Below are 17,350 nucleotides of genomic sequence, written 5' to 3' on the forward strand. Positions count from 1 at the left end.
GCTTTTTCTAATTTTGTTTGTGTGAGTGTGTGTACGTGGTGGACAAGAAATGTGAATTACATAAACCCTGGTCCATAGCACAGAATAGTTCCCTGTCCTCTTTATGTTCTATATCGAAACCAGGAATGTTGGTTTTGTGGTCTGAAGCCTTGTCCAACTGGCTTCAGTGAGAATGCAACAGAGACACTGTATTATTCTTGTGCCACAAACCTCGTATGACACACCAATTTCAAACTAGCTCAGTGGTGCATTCAGGGAGCACCTACTTAATATGCATCTGAATTTCGATTGAAGTCATCACAGACACACACACACACAATAACTCCAGAGTGTCCAACACCTCAATCAGTTCATTACAGTCAAACGGTAAAATGGAGTGGCTATGTAACAAATCATCTCTAGCTTTAATCATCAGACATGGAGTCTCAGTGGGGAGATCATTAGGAAATAGCTGTCAGTAGGCCACTGGCCTGCCTGGAGTCATACTGCAGCAGACTGTGTGCAGTCACCCAGTCTGTTACAGATCTGTGGCTGACAAGACTGTAAAACATCCTGCTGTTCACTATAATACCTGAGACCTCATTCTGTACTGTATCAACAAAATGTCTGCAAAGAATGCTAAGTAGGTACAAGCACAATACCACACACATGTGAAGGAGTGAAGATGTAGGAACATGTGAATATTACCACTCATTAGCTTGCTGCCCAGTTATGGCACAGCTAATTAGGCTTTACAGACTTATGCCTTTTCACTAATCTGGTTTGATCAGTCAGGTCAGCTGAAGCTTGCTGGGAAATATTAAGAAGTGCACTACACAAGCAGTAGTTTCATCTAAAAATAATGCAGTCTCCTGAATTTAATGATCTCTGTAAGCATCTTTGTTAGTAAGAGAAGCTTATTTTTCAAACTCTCTGTTGTTGTTGCTTGTTATCTTCTGTTCTTAACATAATCATGGTGTGGATCTAGCAATGGCAGTGTAGGTCAATTGATTGGTCAGTCCTCCCACCACTTTGGTCCCGACAGATACATTTCCTGATAGATCCCTGTGCCATTTTGTCCTGACATTAATCCCCAGCGGATTAATTCTAATGACCTTGGTTATCCTCATAGTTTCCCTTTAGTGCCACAAGCAGACATTTATGAATCATACTGAAATATCTCCACGACTACCAGATAGATTGTTATATATCTTGGTACCTTGATAGTTCATCGTCTGCCATCTGTCCAATATTTACCTTATGACTAGATTCCTGTATACAGCCTTACCTTTGCATAGTGCCTGATACTGATTAGAAATTTTAGCATGTTAACATACTAAACTAATTATGCACCATGGTAAAACTCTACCTGATAAACTTGGGCATCTAACTATTCAACTAGTCATTGTGGAGTTTAGATTAAAGTACTGTATAGCTGTAGCCAAAACTGGTTCTGTGACTATCTGTCTGGAAGATGGCAGTGCGTAAAAATGGGTGCTGCTCGGTCAGAATATTTACAGCTAACAAAAGGGGTGCCACAGGTTTCAATTCTGGGCCCTGTCCTTTTCACTATCTATATTAATGATATTGTCCCCTCTCTGAGTAATTGTCAAGCCCATCTGTATGCAGATGATACAATAATTTACTGTATTGCTGACTCTGTACAGCTTGCTATGGACAACCTTCAACACTCCTTCAATCATTTGCAGAAAGCTCTCATCAAACTTAAACTTGTATAAATTCAAATAAAACAAAATACATGCTATTCACTAGATCCAAAAACACAGAATATAACCGCCTGCACCTATCTACGCTAAATTGCTCTACTATTCAGAGAGTCACTGAGTTTAAATATCTAGGTATCTGGCTTGATGAAAAATTCACTTTTAAATTTCACATAGACAACCTCACTAGCAAACTTAGACAAAAAATTGGCTTCTTTTTCAGAAATAAATCTATTTTCCCTATGATCTGCAGAAAGAGGATTGTTGAAGCTGTCTTTATGCCAGTGTTGGACTATGGTGATATTATTTATAGGAATGCTGCCCCTTCAATTCTTTCACCTCTAGATGTGGTCTATCACTCTGCTCTTAGATTCATTACCGGCGATAGTTATAGCACTACACAAAAGTAGGTTGGTCTTCCCTGTCAGAAAGACGCAACAATCACTGGCATCTCTTCATCTTTAAAGCCATTACTGAAAAACTCCCGCCATACATTACAACACTGTTGGATTTAAATCAAGGTTCATATTCAACTCGCTCCAATGACTGGCTTACTTTTAAAGTCCCCCGGGTACAAACTGAACTTGGTAAATCTGCATTTTGCTATGATGCCCCTGCCTCCTGGAACGATCTTCAACTCACACTTAAAATTAATGCCCCTCCATCCTATCAACATTATAAAAATAACATCTCAAACCTCTTTACCACAGTCTGTAACTGTTTTTAAATTTTGTAATGAATCAGATGTATTTAACTTTTGTAACTGTGTTTTATCCTATGCTGTGCATTGTGTTTTGCTTTGAATATTGCTGTGATCTCGACGACATTGCAAATGAGGGTAAAACCTCAATGTCCTTTCGAGAATAAATAAAGGTTTGAAAAGTAAAGCTTCAGCTGAAGACAATATTTTAATTCTTCTTCTTTGAAGTTAAAGGAAGATATAGCAAAAACAATAATGCATACGGTTTACAAAACATAGCTGCTTTGCTTAGGCAGCCGTCAGTTGTATGTGCAAGACCTCAATGTGCATAAGTGGAGTTTTAGAAGCAACTGTACTTCATTTTTGTCTCAAGAAGAGACATGAATTAAAAACACAACATAGTCTGTCCTTGTGTAGGCTGAGCTCAAAAGAGACAGCAAGAAAGTAATGTCTCTTTAGAGACCCTATTCACAAAGGGTGTTTTATGACACTGTTATAAAGTCTGACCCTGCCGCCATGCCTTGTAAGAAGCTCTCAGTATGCTTGATGGCCTGTTTTCACTGTCCTGTTGCAGCAGAAGTTTCAGGGTTGCAGAGCAGACTTTCATTTTAATGAGTTGTATTGTCCTGGAAGATGAAGTTATGTGATATGCAAATTTTTGCCACTGGTTTAACATTTCAGGATAAAAACATCTCCAGTGCACACAATGAAATTGATTGACTTTTTCCTTTTTTTTTTCTTACTTTTTTTGTAATCATCGTGGTCATAAGTACAGCAAAATGAAGTCAACAGTGAACTGTCAAGAGTCAAGCACACTCCTCGTAATCAAAGGTGGATGAAATTCTAATCAAGGTGAAATAAGAAATTCTGAAGATCTCCCCATGGCCCACTGGCTACCCAGTCTGTGTGTGCTGCAGGGAAGGTACTGAGAGTCAGACACAGTAAATCCAATGCATGTTAAATAGGGATGATTAACCGCTTAACCGTTAACCGATAAGAAATTAACCAACTAATACTATCGGTTAATTTATTTTTATTAGCTCCTTATGTCGTCAACTCATGGGGGCGTGTCGACACGTGCAGACTTCCACCTGCCTTCAGTCATATTTTGTAGCAAAAAGTTACACAGGAGGACTTACAGTATGAGCCGCAGTCCCCGTGAAGGAAGGTCAGACAACAAACGTACTGTAGCCTACGCGGACATACTGTAGATGTGCATCACCTGTAACAACGGCGATGCAAAAAAAAAAAAAAAAGGAAGGCACTGCCTCCAGCCGGTTCACCTAGCTCTCCTGCATCTCCACAGACGAGCTGTCAGAGGAGCTCTGTTCCTCTCTCTCCTCTCTCTTCAGCCTGGTGTTTGTCTGCACTTTGTACTGTAGCTATAAAAACAGTTTAACATTGGACGATCTACCCGCCATCTAAGTATGATCAGCGGAACCAGGGCACAGTGGATGTGGCGCTGCTCAGCTGAGTTTTATAATGGCAAAAAAAAAAACCTTGTGAATTGCCCCCACGAGCATTTTAATCTTATTGGTTGATGGTTAATAATTGGTTAATGAGCATTGGTTATCGGTCAGACAAAAAATTCAAAATGTGCATCCCTAATGTTAAAGGAATATAAGTATTACCAGGAGAAGGAGAAGTCTACACTTTTGCTACCAAACTGAAGAGTTTTGAATTGGATTAACTGAAAATGCAAACAGACTGGCAGAGAGATTAGTAGAGACGTTAAGGCAAGCACATGACAGAATATTCTGACGATGTTTGTGAATCCTTACTGGTTAGTTAGGTTACTTTCTAGTTTGCCAAGTTGCTCGTGTGATGTACCACTATCTGCAGCTGGTATGCTATGAGGCTTACCTTCTCTGTATGCTAGCTAGCTTGCAGCACCAGTCGCAACAATTTGCTCTGTATCGTGTGTTATTAGCACCTAGGCCTACAACCTGCAGAGATTTTTATAGCCACAAAGACCTACAATCGCACATTTGCTAGCATGAGGGAGTTTTTTGTTGGATACTTAAGGTCTCTGTAGTTTTGCACAATCAGAACGACTGACTCTCCCTAAACTCCATTGTCATTTGTTTAATGTATCCACTTCCACGGCGTAGCTATAAGGCATCCTGATTTCCACCATTGTTTTGTTGGCCGGGCAAGCCGCCTCCATTATTTCATGGAGCGGAGTTTCTGAAGTAAGGGGGTGTATTTGTTTTGCTGATTACAGTTAAAATACCATCAGTCTTTCTCCAACATCATACACTCCACCTTTAATGAAGCTAAGCTACAGGATGATGTCTTTGTGTGTGGTTTCGTATGCAGATGAGACCGTTTTTAAACTGACAGCCTTTGAAACAGTCTACAGAGGGAAACATGGCAGGGTTTCCTCTCTCTCCGCTTTGTAACCATATGCGTTCACTGCCTTAGCAAACACTTTTTCATGTGCGTTTCACTCACTCACATTAACGTTTGAAGTGTTTTAGAGTTGTTGAAAGAGCGCCTGGACTCCATACTGTGAGGAGTTATATTCAGTGTCTCCTTTTTTTTTTTTTTCGGGCTGCTCTCTGGTTGCCTTTCAGATGAGAAAGATGTGGAGAACATCTGCTGTGCTGGATTGGAGAACCTGCGTTGGATGTAGTGGTTTAATTTTCTCCCCATTATGTATATTTTGCCCTCTCTGTGAATGTCAGAGTGTTTTTTTTTAAGCGTAGAGCTGTTTTTTTGAAACATGAGACGGAGCTTCAGTAATAACTAGATTTTATTTGATAGTCTGTTCAGCCTTTTCAGTTAATGTTTTAAGCACGCTTGTCTCACTGTAGACTGTGAATCAGTGGGTTGCAGGTCACAGTGAGTGTAGTACAATTTGTGTATTTGAGAGTAAATGTGTAAGTCTGTGTGGATCCTGGTTGTATTGGCTTGGTGTGCTGCCTAGTAGAGCATGATTTAACGCAGCCTTTGTGTATGTAGGACAGAACTCATTATGGACACCACTTTCTCATCTTCTTTGTCTTTTTCCTCCTCTCTTTCTGCTGCTCTATCTCTCTCTCACATCTCTACTTCTTGCTTCTTGCACCTCTCTCCTTTCTCATTGTATCTTTTCCCTGAATGCCTCTCAGTCATCGCCCATCTATCCATCCATCTACCCCCCATACTTCTCTTCCTCTTTATCGCTGCCAACTACATTAGCACTTTCCTGTCTTTTACACTCTTGCCAGTGCCTCTCACTCTGCTTCTCTCTCCTTCCCCCCTTTTTAAAGATCTGTCTATCTTTCTCCATCAGCAATCCAGCTCCTGTCTTTTTTACCCTCCCTCTAACACACACCTCTGTCAAAACTATCTCTCTATTTATGGAAAACATTCAGCCTCAATACAGCAGCGGTTTGAGTAGTATCCACGGTGGGGAAATTCTAGAGACAAAAAAATGTACAATATTACTGTAATATTTGTTGTTTTTTGTTTCAAGTGTCAGTAAGGCAAATAAAAAATGCATAAGACGTAAATACATTTGCATTCAAAGCGTGCAGATATACTGTCTTGTTACACCAGGCATAATATTGTGTCAGACGGGATCTAAAGATTCTCCATGTGATTGCGTTAGATGTATAGAAGTAGGCACAACTTTAACTGGGATAATTGGTCATCGCCTGCAGCACTGTCAGCCCAGCAAGACAGAGGAGAGGAGATAGACCAATAGATAGATGGAAGGATGGGAGGAGCACAGAGAGGAAAATTGATGGCTAAACAGGGCGACACAAGATAAATTGAGGATTTCACACCACAGGATGGGAGGGCAGAGACACAGAGATGGATGAGTGTTGTTTCTGGGGTGATGGCGTTAGAGGAAGGATAAGTGAGGATAGAAGTGGGCAGATGGATGAAGAGGGAGATGAGGAGGAAAGGGGGGGATTGTAGATTGACTTCAGCCTCACAGATGTGACTTAGGCTGAATGAAGACGAGAGGGAATGTAGGAATAATGGCTGAATGTGGCACCAGTGCAATGTCTGAGTTCAGTGGTGGGTTTTATGGAGGAGCCGAGAGGGATGTCAGAATAACTAGAGACCCAGTTTTGAGTCTCATTCTGGGTTGTATAGGAAATGACATATATATGGACTGTAGTTCAGCCTTTTTATAGAATATTTGACTGAGCCAGGTTTGTAGAATAGCTGTCAGGACTGTGCAGAAGTAGCATGATTTATCGTCACATCATTTCTTCACTCATATTTCATCTCTTTTGTTTTATTTCACTGACTACTAAACAATGTGCGTGTCCTAATGGCCCAGATTTATCAGAAACTTGAATGACATGTTTACATGGCGTATTATCTCAAGCATAGTCCTGTCTCTCAAAAAAGCTTATCCAAGTATTTGGAACAGGATGTGATGTTGGGCATGTGTAAAAACATGAAAAGAGTACTCCAGCAGCCTTATTACAACCACAATACTTTTCTTTGTGTACACACAGAGTTGAGTGAGTGCTGAGTGGGATGGGAAGGCTGTATCAGAGGAATAGGGGTAAAAGTGATAGTTTTATATGATGGGATTTTGTGATGAAATAATATTTCTTTAATGGAATAAAGACTAAATGAATCGTTGAAATGATATATTAAAGGCTGAATGGGTTGTTGGGAGGAATACTCGTTCCCCTTGAACGTTGGAATAATGCCATTTGAGCTGAGTGTAATATTGTAATGATAGTAAAAGAGCTAAATGGCATACTGGAAAGACGGAATAATGGAGTCAGGACTGTATTCAGTGTTGGAATAATGAAATGAGGACTAAATTGGACGTTGGAATGACAGGATAAGAGCTGAATGCCATGTTGAGAAGATGAATTAAAGCCTTGGATTGACAGCTTTCAGGCAGGATTCAGGCAGCACTGAATTCACGTGACAAAAGAAAAAAGAGTTTGAGGTGCAAGATGGGCAGCGAAGCCATGGGGAAGGAAAAGAGAGGGAGCCGAGGGGGGAGGGGGGAAGTTGGCAGAGACGAGGAAAAAGAATGACAGCAAGATGAGTGCAAATGAAAACGAGGACGACTGTTGGTATTATCAATTAAAAGAAACGCTCGGGACGATAAAGTGCCGCTTACTAGTGGAACAATAAAAACGGCGAGCATTTTGTCTCCGTGCACGTCGTCTAAGTGTGTCATGGGTACAGCTGGATTTCCCTTGACGATACTTTGTTTCAGTGCCAGGGCTCCCCTGATGTTCCTCTGTGTTTGCCTGCCTGTCAGACGTCACTGCAGCATATGTCAAACTCGATCTGGTCACGCTGGTGGTGCTGCCATCAGAAACTGACTCACTGGAGTAGTAATGTGAGGAAGCTTTCTGCCTTCCCCCTCCAGGGAATTATGGGATAGCGAACGAGAGGCTCACACTTTGCAGTGTGCGGCTTGTGGATGGTGGCATTCTGACAAGGGTATTACAGTCACTTGCATAACACAGAGATACACACATGATCATACTGGCATCTGCCAGTTCAACATGATTATCCACATGTGATAATAAGAATCTGAGCTCCAGTGCTGCCTCACTGCCTTGGTTTGATCTATTCAGTCATTAGTTCAATTCATTTGTCTGTTTGGGTTATGACAAAGTAATAAGTAAGTAATAAGCTTTTGTATATTTTCACATTATTTTCTCCAACAATCAAACTCATCTGTGAAACATCACTGTACTGAAAAGCTCAGTTTCTATTACCTCACAATACCTCACAATACAAGAGAGTTTGTTATACAAAATGACCCTTCCATGTTTATTTAGCTGAATATGAATCTGCCAAAAACATAGCTGGAATTTTGTCATAACTGACTGGGCCTAAAAAGAGCCAATAACATTACAAGTCATGATATCTGTTCTCCTGTATCTATGTTTTTTGCCATACGGGTTTAAGAGTGTGCAGTTGCTCTTCCAAAAATAGAAGTTTTGTCATCCCTGATTTGCTCCTGAGACTGAACATCATGGTGAACGACGGCGCCGAAAAGTGGCAGGAAGTCTTTTCTGATTCCATCATCTCCTGAAATATGAATCAACTGGACCATTCATCTTTTCAGATTCTGTTCAATTGGAAGCTGCTACAGACCTCTTTCTCCACACTCTCTCCCACTCCGTACCATCCTCCTGCATCTCTCTCTCGCTTTCTCCATCTTTCTCCCCACCCCCTCTCCATCACCCCATCATCTCAACGTGGCGATGCTGTCATGACAACTAAAGTGCTTCCTGAGTGCTTGTTGGGTAAACTGACTTTCCCAGAAGTGCTTCCTCCCTTCCCCCTGCTAACGTGTGCACACCCTCACATGTTTTTTTTTTTTCTATTCTTGCGAGGACCCTTAATGACACAGTGCAAGGTCTTGACTGCCAACTTCAGCCTCTACCATCATAAATAGATTCATAACCCCATTTACTGCCCCAAGCTGAACTTAAATCTGAGTCTGACCCATTCTGATTCTGAACCCTAAAACCAAGTCTTACACCCTCACACTCCTCTCAATGTCCTAACAGAGCTATAAATACAAGAACGCACACACCAAGGTACAGCCATACACACACACACAAACGCACACAATCCTGCAGTTGGTGAAATATTCATAAAATGCTTCATTCAGCAGAGCCAGCTTCTTTCCATGAAAGCCTGGTCGTCTCCAGTGGCCAAGTCAGCAGTGTCTTGTATGACTGGTTAGGCTTGTAGTTATGGGCACTTCTAACATATGTAGGTCAGGTGACGGTTTCCCTATGTGAAAACAATTACAGTTTTACGACTGGTTAATATTATTAACTTTTTTTGTCTTCTTGTACTGAAAATGAAGACTGACATTTTGTATTTCAATGTTGCCTCTAATGCCACAGATACAGAGACTAGAAAAACTGCATTATACATATGTTGTACAGTAGCCTTGATAGGCACCTTCTTTATTAAAAAAATAATATACATTTCTGGCGGCTTATATATCTATAAACTCAAACTTTGACCTTTGGGGACTCTGTGTTTGGGAATTCTGGAAATCCAGCCACAATACAGTATTATTCATTATCCATGAATTCATTTCTGTTATAAAAGGCAAATTATCTCTTGAAAAAAACACCTGTAAATGTCTCTTAATTAACTAATTACCTGATCATTGTTTGTTGTGTCTGACTCATTAAAAATGCAATCAGAACAATGGTGCAAAATGGAATCAAAGCTCATACAGAAGCAGCAGCGAGCGTCTGGATAATTCAGCTGGAAAATTCACATGAATGTGCACACAAACACACACACACACACACACACGGACACATGAAACGTTTTGTATGCTTGTATTCAAATGGCTCAGAGGAAATGTTATTAGGTTCACAACCAATTTCATGCACAATCACATCACGTCTACTCCTGCACCTTTAGCTGAGATCACATGTCTCAGGAGTATTATAGTAGCTCTCAGATCTTGACCCTTACATACCTAATTTGTGGATGCCTGCAAAATTTTGTTCACAATTGTTGGTCCTTTGCTAGAGACCCATTTTTTCCCCAAGTAAATGAGTGTCAACTAAATGCTGAATAGTAATATGATATGTAGTCTGGTGTCGTTGTTATTCACTTGGTTGAATTACTTCCCAACACATGGTCAGCATAAGTTGACACTTGATTTATCATGATGATGTATGGCTAATGTTTAATTTTCCCCTCTTGACTTTCACCGGTGCAATAAATTGGTTTATGAGGGACTGCGGCTGTGACCTTCGCTGACCTGTTGGTTTGTGCTTGTGGTCAGATTGTGAGAATAAATGGCTGCTAGACAATGACCTCCTCTGTCATCCAGCAGACAGGAAAACCCCATTCACTTGATTGTATATTATTATGGTATTATCTTCCAGCTTTGTTTGTGTTCACACACAAGTATACACAAATATCAGCGTGCATCGCCACATACACATGCACACAGGCAGAGGCACGCACACAAACACAGCAATACCAACATTATACTTAAAGGTATGAAACCCCAGTGCATGCACACACAAATAGGCGCTCACACACACACACTGTGTTTATGTTCCTTAGGCCAGTAGCTCGCTCTGGGACAAATACAGGAACAGGATATTTACCGTGTTTCCTCGGCTGGTTTATTGGTTCACAATAGTATCTGATAACAACACAGGCACAGTATTGAAAATCAGCCTCACCATTTCTTTTTGTTTCTTCTGCCAAAGTTTACATTTCTGTCAGTTCTGCTGAATCTGTGTACACTTGGAAGAGTGGCAGGAAAGATGAAAATATAAGTGGATGTCATGTGCAAACAACAGTCTGAGCCAGTTGGCTCTTTTGTTCTTATTTTGTCTGAATTGTGAAGTTCTAGTTGACATACCGCAACTACAGTAACTGTGTGCATTACAGTATGTGTGGATTTCATACTGAGTACACTGGGCTGGTAATGTGTCTGTACTTTAAACGCATGGCTTTTACTTACGGTAGTAGAACAACACCACAATGTTAAAGTACTCCATTTTAAGTTTCCATTAAATCTTCTAGTTTTCAGTGTCTGCACCTTAAAGCCCAATTCACACAACATTTGGTCAGCTAAACAACTGATAGTGACGGCTGTCAGAGACTTAGAGATAATTTATTGATCCCAAGGGAAATTCTAGTGTCCAGTAGCACAGACATACATATAGGGCATACATTAGTAGAGCAAAATAAAACAGAGAAAAGAAAAAATATATACATCCATATAAAATCATGTATGTTACGAGATAAAATACTGAAATAGAATACATAGAAAAAAATGTACCTAATTAAATATGCATAATCTGTGCAATGGAAGAAAAACTGTGCAAATGTAGCTGTGCAAAGAGTTGTTTGTGATTTTGTAAGAGCTCTAATAGTGTGTCTGAATTTTTGTGATAAATGATTATTGATCTATGAGTCTTGAGAGAATCTTATTAAACATCAGTGGGAATGCATTGCAATATTTGGATCCATACTGTCTCTAGTCTCAGTGTCCTCTTGTTGTTCTCCTATGTGGCGGTTACCCCCACCCCCCAGACAAGTGTGAATCTCCCACTCTGCCTTAATCGCTTACTGCCTTTAATCCCACCAAACGACAGCCAGTCATATAAATCAACATGTTTACAGTGAAATGTTTCCAATTAAAGAGGACGCTCATTAAGAAGCATCAGCGGACACCGCTGGATCCTTAATTGCCTGGGATGCCAGTGTGTGATGCATATTAATTACGTATTAACCTCACACACAAATGCACACACACAATTGCATACGGGCACATTGGTGTGTATTGCATATTAATTACCTTTTACCCTTTGTGCTGTGCATTAAGAGCTGCGTGGCATCAGAAAGACAGCTCGCCCAAGGGCAACACACGTACACACTCACACATACACCCACACCCACACACACACACACACACTCTTTCTAATACCACCAACGCCGTCTATTCATGTTGCATTCACAATGAGGAATGAGCCATTTCAGTCAGCCAGCCATGACCATAACTAATCTCGCCACAGGAAGTATGTGTGTGTGTGGTTGAGTGTCTGTGTGTCTATGTGTGTGTGCAATCGGTTATAACGACGTATTCATGAGTGGGTGTGCCCCTTCAAGACAATTAAACCATTGAAGCACCTGATCCACAGATCTAACCGCACACCCGTCCTTCTTTGGAGAGCATCTAATGAGACTAATGACGAAGAATGATTTTTAAATTAAATCTAGAAATTATACACTGAATATGAATTACTACCGGTATGTTTAAAAATAACTTGTATAATGTCATTAAGTGAGGATATCTGTGTGTGATTAAAAGTTGTAGTGTTTGGTAGCAGTTAAAGCTCACCCTTGGCCAAAACATTCAGATTGACGGTTTTGCATGAATTTGCATGAAATTTGGAAATTGTCCATCGAGAGCGGTTATTTGATCATATTTACAGTTTATATGACTGACAGCCTGTTCATTGTTTAATCTTGAAATAAGACTAAGAATCTACAACCTTGCTAGCAGCTCTGCAGGCTGGACTTGAAGCTAAATGCTGACATTATTATGCTAACATACTCCGAGTGACTCAATAAAACATGTTTAGCAGGTGATACTTATCATGTTCCCTCTTTGGTTTAGCATTTTAGCATGCTAACATTTAATTAAACACGATGGAATATCACCACCACATGACCCATACCACTAACATGGCCAATATCATATCAATATAGTGCTATCAATCCAGAACATTAAAACTAGCTTAAATGTTTTGGCTGTATAATATCCTCAAATAGGTCTAGCTTCACTGTGGTAATAAAGTTCAAATTAAAGCAACAATCACTAATTCCCATGTCTATAATTCGGTTGGCATTTAAATGACATTCAGCCAACATGTATGCTTCTTCATTTTGGTCCTGACAGCCATACCACATCGGACTTACAGGCTGCCCTCAAGTTGTGGTTTGCTCTTGGATCCCCACACTGAACACACATGTTCTTATTTCCTCTCTGTGACATTTTAATCGCTTTATCCCAGTTTCAGCCTTCTACTGGCTGCAGTGACCTTCATGCCCCCTTTTGCTTGCTTGCGGTAATATCCTTAGACACATAATTAGGCAACAACAGTCAAAAACGCAACATGATACAACTAAGTAGTCATTTGCACTCATGCTGCCATGCCATATCTTACAATACATGCATGTAGCTAATTTCCACACATGTTCTCCGTGTTCACTTTGCCTGTTGAGCATGCATGTAGCGCATGGAGCATGGATAATCTATTTACCCTAGATGGAAATGAGCTAGAATTAACAATGATAAACACCTTTCCATCTACTCCGTTGGTGCTTATTAGTCAACTGGAATTTACTTTCATTAAAGTGCCTTTTTTTTTTCTTCGTTCACACCAATTTGCACATTTTAATTGCAAATGTTTATATCATTTTCATAATCATTTGCAACTTCCAGGGGGGAGACATTCCTATGCATTATTTTAATTGAATCAAAACGCCTCATCTAATCTTTGACACCACATTTTCAGCTAATGTCTATGCAAATGTCTGTTTGTTGCTCATTCTCTGTATCACTACCAATGTTACAGCAAGATTTTTCCAGCTCTAATAAATTATGTTTTATTTTACATATTCCAAATGCCAGAAAATGCCCTTTCCCTTTCAAAAAAATCCCCATTTAGTGAGTGAACAGTATCTGATGTGTTCCAAGTTTGTGTGGAGTAAACAGAAAAGCTAGAGTAGTGCAGCACTGACAGTTGGCAGTGTCTGTGGCCAACGTGCAAATAACACAAAAAATATATATACAAACCCAAAACTTGATCAACAGGAAATCTAAGTAAGGAGCCATTATAGTACCACACTGTGCCCACACCATACTGTTTGATTGACGGGTGATCTTTGGGGAGTGCAGCAGAGACGCACCAGGCGGTAGAGAGCTCAGCACCAAAAATAAAAAGATAGATAGAAAAAAAATAAAAGCAATTACAGTTACAATGGCACGATATCTGAATGTACTATCTGAAGTTATTAATACACTCAAAGCAGTTTTTTATTCGCCAATACTTCTTCTCGCCTCTCTGCCGCTCTCTGCTATACTTCACTGTGTGCGTGTGTGCCTGTGTGTCTGTATATGTGAAATGAGCTGCCACCCCATTTTTATTGATTTGGCCGTGGGGGTTTGGAGGATGAAGACAAGGAGAGCTAGACGCCAGACAACGGCAATAAATCTGAATGCAACCAGAAAACGTGCGTGCGTGTGTGTGCGTCTGTGTGCATGTGTGAAGCAGACAAAGGATCAGGTGTGTCCTACTGCCCTGAATGCTGAACCCACATTTAGACTTTGATAAGGTACGAGTGCATCGTTATAGTCTGCAACGGGTACAATGCAGCCATTGGGAATTCATTACAAAACATTGGTTACAGTTAGCAAACATCAATACAATAGATGTGGATCCTAATTTCTGCATGTATCCACTCCTAATAAAAATGAACCAACAAATTGAAACAGCGGAATAAAAGCATTTTTACCGTCTTGTCGCATCTGAATAAAATAAACCCTAAAGGCATACATTAGTGTCTGTGCTCTGCTGAGCATGAATTATGTCATCAGATGTTTTAGTCTACTCAGTCAAAACTAGGCCAGATTCATGGATGCCTCAAAAGCAATGTCTTGAGCCTCAACTCATAATTAGGTGGCATAATTGTGTGGCATCCTACATGCCAAGTGTGTTCATGTGCAGCTTCCTGTGCGTGTCTGTGTGTGTCTGTGTGTGTGTGAAGCAGAGGTGAGACACAGAGCGATCCAGGGCAGAGGGAGAATTTTTCAGACCTAATGTTCCATGACAACGGGCCAAGGTTCCGTCAAGGTGAATCAGAGCCACCGCCGCCTAACGCCTGAAACACACACAAACGCATAACACACACACGCGCAAATCTTCCCCTCCTTTCTCTCCCTTTGTTTCGTCCTCTCCCCACATCTCGCCTCGTAAACTTTGCTTTCTCTCCTTCTCCCATCTTATCTTCTTTTCTTTTCTTTTTTTTTACCATCCTATATTTTTCTCTATCCCTGTTCTTCATCCCCCTGTCCTCTTACCTAAAGTTTAATTATGTGGGTCTTAATCACAGCTGCAGTTTGGAATGGGATTTACCGCAGCAATGGTAGGGAACAGTTGGCGGAAACCTTGGAACCCTTAGAGGACAAACACAGACATAACACAGCTTCTTTCTTTTGTTGTCTACTCTCTGGCATCCTTGCCTCGTTCCCCTCTTATCCATTATTTCTCTCCTCACCTGTCATCTCCTTAACAATAAATGAAACACAAATTTGTCCTAGGACTCGACACTCTATGGATCTGTGCTTATCAAAAGTCCAATATCCCATTATCCCATATTGCATGTGTCGGTTTGTATCTGTCTGAGTGCGACAGCAAATGCAGGACGAAAATGATGCTGTGATAAGTAAGTGATTGGTTGGCTTGGGGGCGCAACCATGGCGACAGAGGTTGTTGATGTGTTCGCGGCGTTAACATTCCGAGTGCGTCACCCTCCTGTCTACCTGCCCCACTTAGATCAGCCATCCGAGTCTGTGTTTGTGTGAGTGAAAGACAGATTGCGTCCATCTATGTGGTTGTTTTATGTATTTGTTTGTATATGGTGATGCAATCAATCAATCAATTTATTTATTTCGGGCATGTCAATTTAAATCATCATCATCACACTTCATCTTAGTTCAATAATACAATGCACATGGCCGAAAGGGAAAGCGGGAGAAGCAAAAGCTTATCTAGTCCCGCCCCCATTACCCACAGAATAAAATCTTTATCATAATCTTTTCTCCTTTTTTTTTTTTTAACATTCTTTTACTTATCACGTTTTGACATAATATGTTACGGCATAAGTAGTATATAGATCATATCATAGTCTTTTCTTTTCTTTTTGCTTTTTTCTGTTTTTTACATTTTGATATAACATATTTTACTTATGACATTCGATATAACATGTTGGCAACAGGTAGTAAGCAGAGCTGAAGTTTAGCTCTAGACAGTACAGTACATAGATTACGTGTGTGTTTGCACATGTGTCCATATTTGTCCGTCATGAGTGAACAACAGTCTCATCTTGTAGCTTGGCATGTCACAAAGTCATAGAATGGTCCAATCGACAGTGAGCAACGTCCAATGTACTTATTATTTTTGGGATGGTGTATGCTGCCCGCATGTATGTCGCTATGCGGGTACAATCTTGTACGGATACAAGTGCAAACTCTCAATCAGGTGCTGGTTACAGATCACTGAAATGACTTGAAGACTGAGTATGAATAAGAAGGAAACCCCCAAAACAGGAAGAAGTTTTTTTTTTTTTTTGCTTTTGTTTTTTTATTCCTTTGGCTGAGATAAGGAAACACTAAAAAGAGAGCAGGGTTGTACTGGTTGGATAAAAGAAATAATCCCAAGAGGGATAAAAGAAGAAATCAGACTTCAAAAGAAGCAAGAGAAAAATACAAATGTGCGACAAAAACTAGGCAGCAAATGTTTCTTTTAATTCCAACTCTACAGTCGTATCTCTGATGAGGAACCTCAAAACAACCACAACCGCCCAGGGAAATTTTTCTACCGCTGTGATGTTGACCTCCTTTTTTTTTTTAAGGGAAGTAACCATGCTGTCCTGCTTTCTCTCTCCCCCACTTTTTTTTACCTCCCTTTTCATGACCCCCTTCCCTTTCCTCTTTCTATGTCGACTCTTATCATCTCATCTCTTCTCTATCCAACCCCCATCCACACTCTCCTCCCCTCCGTTCAGTCTGCAAAGTGGGATTTTACCGCTCGCTGCTGGAGTCTGTGGCCTGCAGTAAATGCCCCCCTCACAGCGTGGCCAGGCAGATGGGAGCCACTTCTTGCAGCTGTGAGGATGGATACTACAAGATAGACTCAGACCCTTCAAATATGGCCTGCACACGTGAGGATATATCTTTTATTGTTCACCAAATTCCTCAATGTCATCACTACATGTATTTGTTTTTCTTCATTTAATCTCCATCTCTTGCAGGCCCTCCTTCTGGTCCACGTAACGCCATCTCCAATGTCAACGAGACCAGCGTCTTCTTGGAGTGGTCCGTCCCCATGGAGACGGGCGGCAGGAAGGATGTGCGCTACAACATCCTGTGCCGACAGGTTTTACCAGACGGAAGGGGCTTGGAAGAATGTGGCCCCAATGTGCGTTTCCTGCCACGCCGCGTCGGCCTGTCAAACACCTCAGTGATGGTGGCCGACCTCCAGTCGCACACCAACTACAGCTTCCTGCTGGAGGCTGTCAACGGGGTGTCAGAGCTGGCCAAAGACCACGCCAAGCAGTATGTGTCACTTAATGTGACAACCAATCAGGCAGGTATGTTGCACCAGATCTGTCACAAAAACGACAATACGCTTCAGTTTCTCTCTTTCTTTCTTTTTTTAACAATCAGCCTCCCTATGTG

At 40.9% G+C, this 17,350-nt stretch overlaps 1 protein-coding gene across 1 annotated transcript in view; it reads left to right on the plus strand.

Annotated features, from left to right (window-relative positions):
* Nucleotides 1-17,350, plus strand: part of epha5 (EPH receptor A5) — a gene marked incomplete at both ends in the record, with an annotated part of 63,961 nt that overhangs the window by 17,593 nt on the left and 29,018 nt on the right. Inside the window, 2 exons of the mRNA XM_083982888.1 lie at nucleotides 16,678-16,833; nucleotides 16,924-17,262. Of these exons, the coding sequence (XP_083839014.1) occupies nucleotides 16,678-16,833; nucleotides 16,924-17,262 (495 nt within the window). The remainder of the gene's footprint in view (nucleotides 1-16,677; nucleotides 16,834-16,923; nucleotides 17,263-17,350) is intronic.

This window comes from Trachurus trachurus, assembly GCF_905171665.1.
Source record: "Trachurus trachurus genome assembly, chromosome: 12".
NCBI classification, from domain to species: Eukaryota; Metazoa; Chordata; class Actinopteri; order Carangiformes; family Carangidae; genus Trachurus; species Trachurus trachurus.